We start from the raw sequence: 14399 nt of genomic DNA, 5'->3' as shown, positions 1-14399 counted from the left end.
ACTCTAATTGACCAAATCACTGAGTAAATTGGTCACAGTGTAAGACTTTCTAGAAGATTCTGTGCATTCTGTAGGCAGTAAAAGCTCTACAGCTGCCTCTTCACTTCACGTCGCTAACGTCCACGTCCCAGTTAATGCAGGAAGGAAAACAAGCCTTACGGGCAGGAGAACACGTCACGGACATGGTGAGAGACTGTCTTCTCTCGCACACACACAACTGAATTGTACATATGTGCAATTACACAGCTGTGTTGGGTTTGCCTCTGAAAGGAGAAAGCACATAATTCCAAGTATAAAATACTTCTTTCTGAACAGAATTCTAGGAAACATACAGAACACAGGTAGGTATCGTCACTAGGAAAGTGCAGAAACCATTATTTGTCAAACCAACAATGCGTTACAGATGTGCTTTTTTTTAATTTATTTAACCATGCTATATTCAAATCTTCAAGTGACTCTGTACGTGTGTGCGTTCTACATTTACAGCTCAATCATCGATAATGTGCAGCAATACAAGCACCTCACACAGCTGGAGGATAACGCTCGCTCAAGAAGAGAGGGGAAAAAAACCCCACCAGAGTTTCCACAAAAACACACCAGAATTAACTTAATAATCACTGAGACTTTTTTCCCTGACATTTTTCTACTGGTGAAAAAGATCGACGATGAAAGTTCACCTACATATGATTGCTGTAACGTGAAAGTAACCACTACCAGAAACCACCTGTTTTTTAACATCCAGAGTCCTTTAAGATTCCAGTAAACTGGCTTTTTTTTTTTTTTTCGGTAGCAGAAAAGTGAAGCGGTCACACCGACCTGCCTCAAAAATCCAAACCTAAGAAGAAATCCACACAAGCGGCTGGTCAAAAATCCCAAAATAATGCTGACGATAAAATAAAGGCCAGCGTGTTGAAGAAGTGATATATGAAATTATTCCGATGTGATGCACCTTCATGGTCAGTAAATATGGTCTTTTTATAGAGAACTGTAGAGAAATCTATCTCTAGCACACTGGATGATATACACCGGGGTCCCAATACAGAAATGTACAAGACAAAGTGGTTCTCCGAGATTAGGGCTGGAAACCTGAGCTGCACAGGAGAATCACAGACAAAGCTGTACGTCAAGAGTGACGTTATTGTGAAGTTCCTGTCCGTAACAACTCAGAAGTGTTGAACAAATCATTTAAAGTAAAGTAAAAATCAATCCTTTGGGTGACTTTCGGGTGATTTAGGCTGTGTGATTGGTCACTTTGTGGGAATATATATATATAAGCACGTTGTTGCCATGTAATTACAAGAAAAGCATTTTCTACCTATATATATCATATGTTACTAAGAGGAAAGCCTCTTGTTCCTACACCTCATAATGCTCTTTCTTTTACTAACAAGATGCTTCTCATAGCACCAAGAAGGCTTTCTCCAATAATGAGACGCTTTTCCCATAATAATGAGATGCTCATGGGGATATATTTATTTATTTATTTAAATCAGTGCACTTTTGTGGGACCAGACTGAACAACGAGGAGAAGGTCCGGGCCTACCACAAATGACATGTTCAAGAACATTAGCTCTCAGCATTTCATCTGGGCATGAGCTCTGTCCCATCTGGGTATGAGCTCTGTCCCATCCTACCTCAAAGTGCCTTTTTTCCCCCTGCCACAGCTTGGTGTCAAAGTACAAAATGGCAGATTTCTAAGCTGTTTGATGAGGAAGAGAGCGTTTCACGTCACCACATAAGGTATCATTAGACAGCAAGCACTTCCATCATGAGCCACAAAGCATGATGTATGAAATAATCTATAAAGGTCGTATTTATTTGGGCCTTTTCAATACCGTGGAGTTTTTACACGCCCGCACGGACTCTCTGACGCTCGCTCACAGTTACACACATGACGAATGGGAAAAGCGCCGCCTGATTGGCTGTTCAAATCCATCAGAAAAAAGCCACGGCTTAACAGCAGCATGTAATTCACAGGAGCATGAGCGAGATTACTTTTGAGACACGGGAGCGCGTGCATTATTGATACACTTTGCCTATGACACAGAAATCTATATTCCCCTTCCATCATAGCCATCCCCCTGAACCACGCTGTCACAAGTTATACGCTTCAACAGAAAAAAGCCACACCACTATAACTTCACGCCGTGCGGCTTGATGCTACCGTACAACGTACTAATGGCTCTCCTTCCCACCGAAGCTACATAATACGCAGCTCTCACTGTAGCCCGAGGAAGAATTTTCCTCAGCTTTCTGTCTTCCATCAGCTTTTGTATGAAGGCGAGCTAATGTACTGTGCAAGTCGGTTTCCCTGGGCAAGGTCAGGCTCTGAATAACAGCGCGTCTGCGTCGTTCATTAGCTTTCTTCAGGAGAGATTCCTCTGTATTTCTTAGCTGTTATGTACGTCAGAGTTTGGCAGCTGGTTTTCAGAAAACATGTTTGGCTTAAATACTAACTAGATAAAAACGTGTGGTAAACTATGTCGTAACGTTCTTCGAATCGGCTCTTAAACTTTAAAACTAATAAGATTACATCGGGTCTGGTCATTTATCAACATCGTGATTAAAAGGTTCAAAAAAGGTTTTTTTAGGCATAACATTGAGAGGCGGCAAAGAGAAATAATAAAGTCTTATAAATAATACTTTAAAAAAAGCGTCATTCAGCTCATTTAAACACACGTACATAGTCATGTTTTAATCACATATGGTACGCTGGCATGGTTTCAAAGGGGAACTTGATTAGAAAATGGAAAGAAAGCAAGAAAGAACAACTCTGAGGCTGCCGTTGCTGTCTTTTATTTCACTCCTTCATTTCAGACATTCATTATTTAGTCTGACTGAATGCTGATGATTACTAATACGACGAGGAAGGGGGGGGGGCAGTTATCGTGGAGGAGTTTGACACCCTCAGTAACCCCTTTTTTTTATACCAGGGGAGAAAAGTCTGAGCGATAACTCGTAGCCGCTAATTCAGATGTTAAACCCTGTATTTCTTCGCTGAATGCATAAATCATGGCAGGTCTGCTAGTTCACTTCAGGTTTAAGAACATTTTCCAACCGTCTAAAGATTAACTGTTTACTTTTAATCCAATCTTCTAGAGAAAGAAACCCAGGAAATGACACACGGTTCTCTTAAAAGCAGTCGAGCGATACTTGTGTTTGTATTGGAATTGACAGAGAAACTTAATTGTTTGCTTGGATCACCATGAGGTTAAAAGGTCTACGGAGGGCTGGTGTAAGAGGGAGGCGTTAGAGAAAGTAATCTGAACAGCGCTGGTGTCCAATCAGTTCATTAGTAATCAATTCCCCCCTTTAGGGGTTTAGGGATTGCTTGTAGTAGCAATATATTTGAGCTAGATTAGCTTAATGATTAGCAAATAGGAGCAAGGGGCTAGTATATGACTGAATATACTTCACGCAGAAGGTTCTGAAATCACAAGATATTCGGTCAGAAAAACAAAAAAAAGCAAAAACAACCCTGGGGTGTGTGTGTGTGTGTGTGTGTGTGTGGTGTGTCGCCTCCCTGCTCATCCATCATCATAAGCCACTACATCAGTCCATTAGTCGCACTGCACAAATTAATGAGATTCTGAGTGGCTGTGATAAATGTGGCATGAGAGGATGCACAGGCTCCGATCTGCTAGATCCCTCTTCTCTCTCTCTCAACCCTCTGCCTTTCTCTCTGTCCAACATCTGGGGAAGCAAGTTTGCAGTCTGTCCCAGTCTTTGAGGCAGAGCAGAAGCACCGATTCTTAATGTATTGGTCATTATCTGTGAGCTGGTCACTCAAGCTGCTCTACAGGCAAACAGATAAAGCTCCAGCAGCCAGTTCCTCAGATTCCTTGCCCACTGCTGGAGCCAAATTGTGCCAAAAATTACAAAAGAAGAGCGAAGGAGAGACGGAGAAAGACGACGGGGGTACGAGGGAGAGAGAGAGAACGAGGCTTATTGGTATGCACTGCCATTTCCTGCATTTTGTTGATGAGGCAGAACTCACATCTTAACAAGCAAGAAGGGAGTGATCAGGAGCCATTGAGGAACGAGAGAAAAGGAGGGAGCCGGGGACGGAGCGAGCAGAGGCCATTTTCTCAATCACTCTCTCGTTCCTGATTCCCAGCAGCCCTAGGGAGAGCGAGCAGAGGCAGCAGCGGTAATCAGATCTGAAAAGTCTATGAATGAAGAGCTCTGCTGTTCTCACTCTTTACTTCTCACTTTCCATCTATCCATCTTTTCACATGTGTCCGGTCTGTGGACAGAAGAGTGCATTCAGACACATCCTGACACGAGGCATCCTCGGCGAGGATCTCAGCCAGCTGGAAGAGCCTCTTGCGTGTGTAGGAGGGAATAACTTTTCATGGGTTATGGAGAAAAAGCTGTAATTCTCCACCAGCCTCCAGCAGGCTGTAAGTAACGAGTGAAAAGTTTCTAAATTACACTGTTTAGAGTACGGAATCTTTAGGAAGGTGCCGACTTTGAACACGGCTCACTATTTAGACACCCTGCTGCCGGAGTGTATGGGAAGGACAAGGAGGAGGAAGGAGTACAGACGTTAGAGGGTCTCCGTGGAGAGTCAGAAAAGAATTAAACGACAAATCAAATTACTCAACGAAATCCGAGAACCTTAAGGATGGAGGAAAAAAAGTGGATTTTAAATCGTGCTCTCATTAAACAAGGCATCATATTCTGTCTTATTTGGCTTCTTGACTCAAGCATAAAATGTAGACTGATCTGAAATCCAGGCTTTGGTCTACTGTATTTTTGATACACACCGTAACATAATAATCAATATTCAGTTTAAGGAGATATTCAGTCACGCTTGCGTCTCTACATCAAAGACTCCCGAGGGGGACCAACAGAAAAGGGCACACCGCTCGAACACAGCTGGTTTCCGGCAGGCTGATTAGCGTCAGTTCATCCAGGAGCCAATTTTTAACTTGTATTTTTTTTTTAGGTAGGTTTTCAGCACCCGTACCTCATCCGTTAACACAAAGCAACTAGCAAAGCTTTCTTCACCACACTCCCGGTCTCTGATTTATCCGTCCCATCCATCTCCACTTCCTCCAGATATACGTCAGGTCCGTTTCAAGTCCAAATTTGAAACCAGCGAAACGTGGCTTTGCCCGAGCTTTAGTTTTAGAACGATGAAGGAAGGTCTCTTGAATATTTTATAGGCTGCTGTGTGTCCAAAGTGGAAAATCAAAGGCAGCTGGCAGCAGGAGGGTTCCCCGTCTTTTCGTCTTGTTCTCTCCCTCTCTCTCTCTCTCCCGGTCCCCTGCTGTGCTGGAATCCCTCCCAGGTCCATCTGGGTTGTAGGTGTAAGGGGGCACCTGGCGCAAAGCTTAAAGTGTTACCTCAACAGATGGTTACAGCAAAGAAGAAAAGGGAAATGGGGGAAAACTGCAGCTTTCCAAATATCCCAATCGAAGCGCCGGCTTGAGGTTTACAAAATAGTAATAACAGTCATCATAATGATGAGGATGATGGTAGCAAATTAGCAAGTCAAATAAGCAATGAGGCTGCAAGCAGGTGATGCTTCTGAGCCTGCTTTGATCTTGCTGGCAGAGAAAGAGTTTTCATCTCTGAAATGAACACTGAAGGCGGGGGCAGGAAGGCACCAAACTCTTCACCCGTGCTCCAAACTAAGCTTTTCTTACTCACTCCTACATCTCTTTCATTTAGAAAAATGGAGCCAGTGAAATGTCACCAATGCAAGAGAAGAATCAACTGTTGTCATGTACATGAACCAAACGGCCTCTATTAAATGCAGCATTTTGAAATATGGTCTATTCTTTTTTCCACTCACTTCTTTTTGGTTTTTTTCCCCCTGCCCTGAGGTTACTCATCTGGTAATAATGATGCATGCAATTTCCTGGCAGGCTCATTTTGGAGACAGGCATGCGATGGATGGCACGAACAGAGCCGGGAGGAGGAAAGTGCCAGAGATAAGATGTAGAACCAGTACCCTGGCTTTGGTGCTCCCTAGTGATGAAAGCATCTGATGCACTATCATATAAAAATTGATTGCACTGTCTGGTTTTCATGAATCTGAAGCCAGATACTGTGTCTTTCCCCAAGATCTGAACAGGCAGCGTGCGACAGTGTTGGAGAGGGAGGAAAGCGGCAAAGGAGGGAAAATGAGTGTGTGTGTGTGTGTGTGTGTCTAGAAAAAGGATTCTGTTCTTGATACCCAAAGCCCACAGGTTGAGCCCTCACTGAGCCATCCCATGTTGTCTCAGAGGGGCCAAAGGCAGACATCCATCGCTTGCTGGTACACATATATAGTGCCCCGGGGAAGGGAGAGAAAGCATAAGGGAGAGAGAGCAGTGTCTCCAGTCTCCTTCTGCTTTCTGCTCTGTGGTCCCCATCAATCAAAAAAGTCTGTGTCTGATAGAACAAGTAGACATTGGGCAGGAGATTCTGCTATCTTAGGGCATCATTGTACCTCCAGCAACCAGGTCCTGCTCTTCTAAGGTCCACACATATATATGGAAACAATCCAGTTTTCCCAAACGTACAAAGACTGAAACAACGTTCATAAAATCAGGCCATAAACTGAACAAATCTGAGTGACCAAAAACATGGATTTCATGCGGACAAGAGTTTAATGTGCAGGTGAAGAAACTCCGTATGATTTCAAAAATACTGTATACACGTGGACGAATCCTAGGTCAAGCACTTGACCAACGAAATCAGCCGTATTATCGACGTAGCCGTCTATCTTTTTTTATGATTCTGTTAAACTACACAGATCCCTCCTTCAGCTAAGAGGTAAAAAAAGGTGGAAATATAATAAACAGGAACACTAAGAACTGCAAGTCCTACTTTGCACTAGATAGCCAGACAGTTTATTCAGTGACTCCTGAAGTGTCTTCGGTAGGACTGACTGAATTGAAGCGAGCAATCGAGGCAACACGGTGTGACGAAGTGACGAAGCTCCGTCATAAACAGCAGAGAGGAATTTACAGGAGTAGGAGAAGTCTTTCCCCTAAACTTGTTACTTGACAACTCCATCAAGCACCATCTGTGTACGCCTTCATAAAACTAAACATTCGAAAGTGAGATTCCTAATCAGAATTTGCATAAACTCATAAAATGGCTGCCCGTCATGAGCGCGTAGCCCTGAGGAATCAGATGTGTGACGCAGCCAGCTCAAGGGCCAAGGCTGGTCATTACAAGCACCGCAAAGGCGATAATCCATCTTTAATGAAGTCAGATGCTGCCAAGTCTATCAGTTTCTCTCGCTCTCTCTCATTTTCTCTGCCAAATAAAGTGCAGTGATTTACAAAGAGCAGAAGGAACAGGTTTGTGTCTTCTTGCTGTTACCTGACAGGACACACGAGGTCACGTTTACACACGGTTTCATGCCCCCTGGACGGCACATACGTACACGCTACATCTCTAAACTACATCCACACACACACATACATACATGTTGCTTTGCTCAATGTTTGGTCCGGTAAAAACATCCAAAACCATCAGAGCTTCAGTAAATGCAAAATGAAGGACACTTACCATTTTATTATTGATTTCATGGAAATGAATTTCACAGACTTTCTCTACGACGTCTTCGTTCTCAAAAGTTACGAAGCCAAAGCCTGCAGAGAAACAGAGACAAAACAGAAAAGGATTGAATTAATAACGTGTTGGTTATCATTTATGAGGGTTCAAGGTTCAGTATACTGTATATATATATATATATATATATATATATATATATATATATATATATATATATATATATATATATATATAAAAAACAACAACAAGGGTCACGTTCTGTAACGTCCATTCGATCAGCAGCAAATCAGAGTAAGTTACATGAAAACTATGACAGCCTTAAACATCCGTGTGCCTTTACTCACTAAACAGACATTGTCTTTTTGAAACCAGGCCAATGATGAAATCTCTGACATTATTAGACACGGTGGAGAGGCTCCTCCACACAAAGAGGGAGATGGGGAAAACAGCACAAAGCCCGTTTAATGAGATTCACGGAAACCCGCTCTCCGGCATCTGAATTTCATTAAATGCATTTTGTGTTCCCTTCATTGAAATTTCACTGTATAACAAGCTCTCGTTTTTATGGTAATACAGGAGCAGACAATATCTGAAATGTGTCACTGACCATGGAATTCTTTTTCTTCATATTTTATTTAATAAAGCTTAACCCTCTCCTGCTGGTCCAAAAAAAAAAAGGAAGAAGAGCTACCGGAATTCATGAGGCATCTGCGATCCTCTTTTGCATTAGACTCTGATGGCGACGCACAAAAGGCAATTTTCTATCTGTATGACTGAGCCTCAAAAGGGGAAATTACTTGCCATTGCCAAGTGTTAAGAGGGGGCTTACTGTGGGAACACAAAAGAAAACAAGCTGCGATGAATGGCAAACCATTGCTTTGCTGTCTGTTTATTCCGGTCAAAATGTTCGGTAGTACCTGCACTCGCACATTCCCGCGAGTGCCGCTCGTGCACACACTTCATCATCATCATGTGCATCATCTCTATATTCAAGAGCAGCTGTGTTATAGAGACAAGTGACACACACAAAAGGAAGCCACATGAAAAGAGTGTCTAAGTGCAGGCTTCTGCTGACAGACGGACGCGTGCGCGTTACAGCTCACAAGCGGCGCTTATGCATCTCTGCATTAAATACATTCCACATGTCATAATACAAGTTGTTTTCCTTCGCCATGCATTTCACATTACCGTATCTACTAAATCATGCATGTTAGCTGAGATCTGACACCACGGATCTGCCACAGAACACAATCCAAAGGCAGCTTTTCCACATGCCTCGTTTCTCCGCTCGTCCGATCCGTAGGGCTTTCCCCGAGTCAAATCCTAATCTGAGCTAACAAATAAAAAAAGGAAACTACAGCCAAAGATCCACACTTAAGCTAACCTCTAGCCCATGAACCTTGACTGCCCTGGGAGGAGAGATAAGTGGGGTCACGGGTCAAGTGCAGCAGATAGGGAAGACAGAGGGCTGTGGACTCTGCAACACAAACACACTGCAGATTAAGGAAGATAAGAGACAGCGGGGCTGATAAGAGGGCAAATAAATGAGGAAGCTACCACATGCGTTTTAAACAACTAAAACACACGGCTCGGAAAAAACGACACGATCGATGACGACGTCCGGTGCCGTTTACGCCGCATTAGCGGAGCATCAAAATTTAACATCAGAGTCAGTACAAGTGATCACTCGAAAAGACAAAAAGTGCATATGCACCCCCCCCCCCAATAAAACAGGAGCTAAGCCGACCGACAGGCCGATGATTATTTGCGCTCGTGTCCTGAACTCTATGAATAAATAAATAAAGGAAAAAGCCTGGAAGCCCCACCCCCATCTGCCCCACCCCCATCTGCAGACACTCCCTGTTAGTTAATGTAAATGGAAAATGTTTTAAGTTCATTAATGGCCAATAAAATCCATCAGTGCTCATAAACCCTAACTGGCATTCGACAAACATGCAGTTATTTAACAAACCAAGAAAACTTTTATTTAAACTATAAAGAAAACCAAACTAAATAAATATCTACACCGTTGTGATTGCAAATAAATTCTTGTTCTACAGGAAGAATCCACACAGCAACGAACTACAGATGGAATAAACGAAGGAATATTTGCAGCGTGTGTTAGAACCATTCTCTCGTCCCAGAAGAAAGGGGGATGGGCTCGTGAATGGCTCCTGAGGTTGCTTCGTGGGCTGCCTTGCTTTCGCACCTTGCTGAGACGACGCACCCAGGTGCCAGAGAAGCCTGCCAGATACGTCATAACGTCAGGACAGAACCATTCTTTCCTACTGACTTACACAAACACGTGGGCATCTTGTGCAAAGTTGATTTGAAGGAACTAACTTTTGATGAAGACACTGGAAAAAACATCTAGAGCTCATCCCTCCATCCGTGCCCCCTCCCTCACCTCTGCTTTCCAGCTTCAAGATGTTCACCTCCCTTCATCTTTTCCACTCATTATTTACTGCTAAGCAAGGAAATTGGACCTGGCAAGGGGAGCTGTAATCGGTGAAATAAAAACTCTCGCTCTGACTGGGAACTACTCTCGCACACCTCTTCTTAGAGAAGGAAAAGAGAACTAATTGGGCTACAGAGAGGAATAAGCAAGGTATTTGAGCAATGAGGCTCAGAAAGTAGCGGCAGCTCTCCTGCAAGTAATTGCCTCCTTTGAAATACACCTCCGGTCTTGTAGGTGTGACATAACGGCGGGTTCAGACAAGAGCAGCCGGCTGAGATATTTTTCACACCACAGTCTCGCTTCTGGAGGGTGTGTGAGGCTTCTAGAATGGGCAGGATTTGGAAAAGAAAAGAAAAAAAAAGGAGTAGTGGACTGGTTAACATGCCTGAGAAAGTGTAAGGGTGACCTTGCAAGTGCCACTTCTGATGTGTGACAAATCAGTCGTCATAAGCGAGCTGTCAATGGTGAAGCCCAGGAGGAGGGTGACACACAGAGACACACAGGGGTTAGTACACAACTGGCCTCACCACAGAGTCCCTCACTGTCACTTGCACGGTCAAGTTCAGCGCAAGCCGTAGCGTAGCACCACTGCTGACACAAGAGGGGCAATCCTGAGATAATAACCCCCTCAAACAGAAGTACATGACAGAAAGCCACACAGACCAACACGCAGCATTGCAGCACAGTATTCTCACACGTACTCACTAACCCTGCTATGGCAGATGTTGAGGGATCCAGCGGACATGAAGTCTGACGTCTCTGTTACAGTTATGGATGGTGAGCATTGCTCACACAATGAACTACAAATGCCTGTGCGTAATTTATGCCTTTTTATCCTTGGACCGCACACATGCCGATATCCAGGAGGAAGGACAGTTTTGCGGTGTGGGGGCTCTTAGTGAAACTCAACCCATCCTGCCCCATGTAATCACTGGCCATTCTACTCCAGTTCCCCACTTCATCCATGAATCTGCAGAGCCTTCCCCGATACAGTCCCCATGCCCTCTTGAGAACAGATGGTAGACGCTATCGCTTCTCTCGCGTTATTAAGAAACGGTCGTTTCATTTCCCCTCCCACCCCTCGGGAGCAGCAGCAGCAACACCTTTCGCTTTCTCTTCCACGCTCTCCAACTTTCTCTCAAGCTTAAACAATCGGCTTTTACAACAACACACAGATTTTGCAATCGCACACCCAATAATAGGTGTTAGCGCCAGTTGGCCAGCCGTCGCGGATGACTGAGCTGTATCTCTCACTTATTAGCCGGGCGCTAGCAGCCTGTCTCTCCACACACCGCAGCACATCTCTCTCCCTCCCTCCCTCCCTCCCTCCCTCTCAGCCAGGGCCTCTAATATTTGAATCCTATTCTCCCCTCAGAGCAACACAAAAAAAAACCATTTAAATGCTAAATTGATGAAACGCCAAGTGACCTTTGCTTAAAAAGCAGTTTAATGTATTTAAGGCAGAACAAATCAAGAAACTCGGAGACTTCCAGAGAGACCCTAATTTCCACAAGTCAACAGCTGAAGTGTAAAGGAAAGGTGTGAAAGGAAGAAAGTAAGCAGAGTTAAATGTTCTGTCTGAAAGCTTCAACTCGTACAGTACGTCTTTCCTTTGGGGAGCTATAAATGAGCGTAAATGCTTCTGTGTACTAACGCCCTCTTCCACGTCTTTTAAAGCATTTACAAAAGTGCATAACAAAGACCGCTGGGAAGATGTCAGAGTGAGGAGTGCGCACACGATTCACACTCGCCGCCACACACACTTTAATACGGACAGACGAGGTGTACAACCTGCGCTACGGCAAGAAAGAAGCTTAAAGCAGATCAACAAAACGAATAAACATATACGCTTTATTCAACATTAAGGTCCAACGCCATGGCTATGGACAGTGATTAGTGCATCCGGTTCCAGACAGCATATATTATGGATGTTAAATATTTTCTGTAAAGCAACAGGTCTTGGACTGAACGTAGACACTATGAACTTTGGACCTCTGTGGAAATGTCAGAAATGATCCTGTTTTGTTACTCAGTTTGTGTCCCGAGCTGAATTTTACTGCATCTGCTACGTAAGTACCTTTGAATAGTGACAGTAACCTAAGCAGAAATTGTAGAAGAGGAAGAAGGTGTGTGAATTGTGGCTCTGACAGCTCCTTAACCTCAGCCATATCACTCCAGTAAATAAGGTGCAGTAAACACTTCAGTAAACACTAGAGGGTGAGTTATTTTTAAATCCAGCTCACATCTGTATTATATTTGTGTCCGATTAGAACACAATTACACTAAAAAATAAAAATCTTTCAGAACATCTCTCTCTCTCTCACACACACACACACACACACACACACACACACACACACACACACACACACACACACACACACACACACACACACACAGGGTGTCATGTATTTATTTTGGTCGTGCAAATGTGTGTCCTCTGCTGATCATATCTCCACCTAAAATCATACATCAGCATGTCCCCATTCCAAAGCCTGCTGACTCATACATATTTGCCCTCAGGCTACTCTCACTAGCAACATGAGACCAGGTACACACACACACACACACACACGCACGCACACACACGACAGCGAGCTTGCACACCATGGATGCACAACAGAAGTGGCACTCCTCAGCAAGACGGAGGTCTACCGTCTTGCAGACGCAGGAGAAAGTGCCACATTTGATTAATGGCAACATTAAATGTTAAAACTAACGGGAATAGGAAGTAAAAAAAAATCCCTCATACCAGCTACAGAGACATTGTGCAAAACAACTTGTAGAACAAAACAAATCACTCCCTCCAAATCGCTAATGATCTCTGCCCTACTTCCCCCCTTGCGGTAAAGCCGGGTGGCTAATGAGCACGTGCTGAGGCAGCAACAGGAGCAATGGCGGCGGTGGGGGAGGCAAAATAGCCCAGAGAGAACATCCCCCCCTCCCCTGCTGTGGTAACCATTCTCCTGCTTGAACTTTGACCCCGGCCGTCTCTGTCTGGCACACTCTTTCCGGTTCATTCTCATGTCACTGAACCTCTACTGCCCGGAGCGTCAGTTTTATTACCCAGCACCACCCGCTTCTCAGCCAATTGCAGAGAGGTATGCAAGAGACACGCCTCTGTGTAGCCCAATGACGAGTTTACCCCCGGGTCCCGAGCGGACGGCACGGCGCTGCTCTGTCCTGCTCACACAGGAAGAGAAACATTTCCACACGTTTAAGAAGAACTTCATCAGAAAACTAGTTACAGTGTGTGTGTGTGTATGTATGTATGTATAATATATATATACACATATATACACACACACACACGTGTGTGCAAATAAATAAATAAATAAATAAATAAATACTCTTAATTTGGCAAGGAACAAATGAAAGAACAGCACAAACTGCCCCATTTACACCGAAATGCTGACTAGAAAAGGAAGGAGACCAATTAACTGTTGTGTGTGTGAAATTTTAAGGAAGGGCAGCTGAGATAAATCATACACACACACACACACACACACACACACACACACACACACACACACACACACACACACACACTATTTACACAATACTGCAGTAAAATCACTTGTGCTCTGATTCCAATTGTGCTGTAAGGAGACAGAAGACACACAAGCGCTCTGAATAACCCAGGTGTTGTGCTAAAAGGCTAAAGTAAGTGTGATAAAGTGTTTAATTAAATGATCAACAGATATGACAGGATGCTGATTACAGCGTCTGAGTCCTTTCGTTTGTTCCAGTTTATTAAGTGGTGCTAAAACTCTAACAAATTAAGCTGGTGAACTGAAACTGGATGATTAGTGTTAGTGTACACTTGCTTTGGTTGTAACACTCCTGTGTATCATCACTCTGACTTTAACTTCTTCCTTGGACTAAATGTGTGTGTCACGTGTAAGTGGATTTGAATAAAAAGTGTCTGTTGAATGAATGAATGAGCATGAGAGTGCAAGACTGGCTTTGTGAAAACAGGCGAGCTCAATCAGCTCAATTTGTTGTGTGTGTGTGTGTGTGTGTGTGTGTGTGTGTGTGTGTGTGTGAGTGAGAGAGAGAGAGAGAGAGTACACATTACCATTACTTCTGGTCAGATTTATTGACTTAACCCACAAAATGAACAGCCTCTTGCTCTTTCTTAAGCAATTAAAAGCACATGCAGGAAAAAGCACCAGACAATATGCAGTGTGTGTGTGTGTGTGTGTGTGTGTGTGTGTGTGTGTGTGTGTGTGTGTGTAAGAGAGAGAGCACTGTGGAGTTCTGTTGCCTTTAAATAAGAGAGACACTCGACTGATAGACTTGCTAATCACAAAGTGTACACAGAGAGAGAGAGAGAGAGAGAGAGAGAGAGAGAGAGAGAGAGAGAGAGAGAGAGAGAGGTGAGTGTAAGGGCACAGCAGATGCACTCCTGATAGCTCTGCCT

At 43.8% G+C, this 14399-nt stretch overlaps 1 protein-coding gene across 19 annotated transcripts in view; it reads right to left on the bottom strand.

Moving 5' to 3' along the window:
- msi2a (musashi RNA-binding protein 2a) overlaps positions 1–14399 on the bottom strand; it is a 216697-nt gene that overhangs the window by 48118 nt on the left and 154180 nt on the right. For 18 of the 19 annotated variants that reach the window (XM_047805133.1, XM_047805136.1, XM_047805134.1 and 15 more), the window contains one exon: positions 7513–7595. In XM_047805133.1, coding sequence (XP_047661089.1) covers positions 7513–7595 — 83 coding nt within the window. Of the gene's footprint in view, positions 1–7512; positions 7596–12728; positions 13012–14399 lie in introns of those variants that run through there. The other variant, XM_047805144.1, reaches the window with a different exon arrangement.

Source organism: Tachysurus fulvidraco, chromosome 20 (assembly GCF_022655615.1).
Source record: "Tachysurus fulvidraco isolate hzauxx_2018 chromosome 20, HZAU_PFXX_2.0, whole genome shotgun sequence".
In the NCBI taxonomy this organism is placed as follows: Eukaryota; Metazoa; Chordata; class Actinopteri; order Siluriformes; family Bagridae; genus Tachysurus; species Tachysurus fulvidraco.
This window is presented reverse-complemented; position numbering and strand designations above follow the sequence as displayed.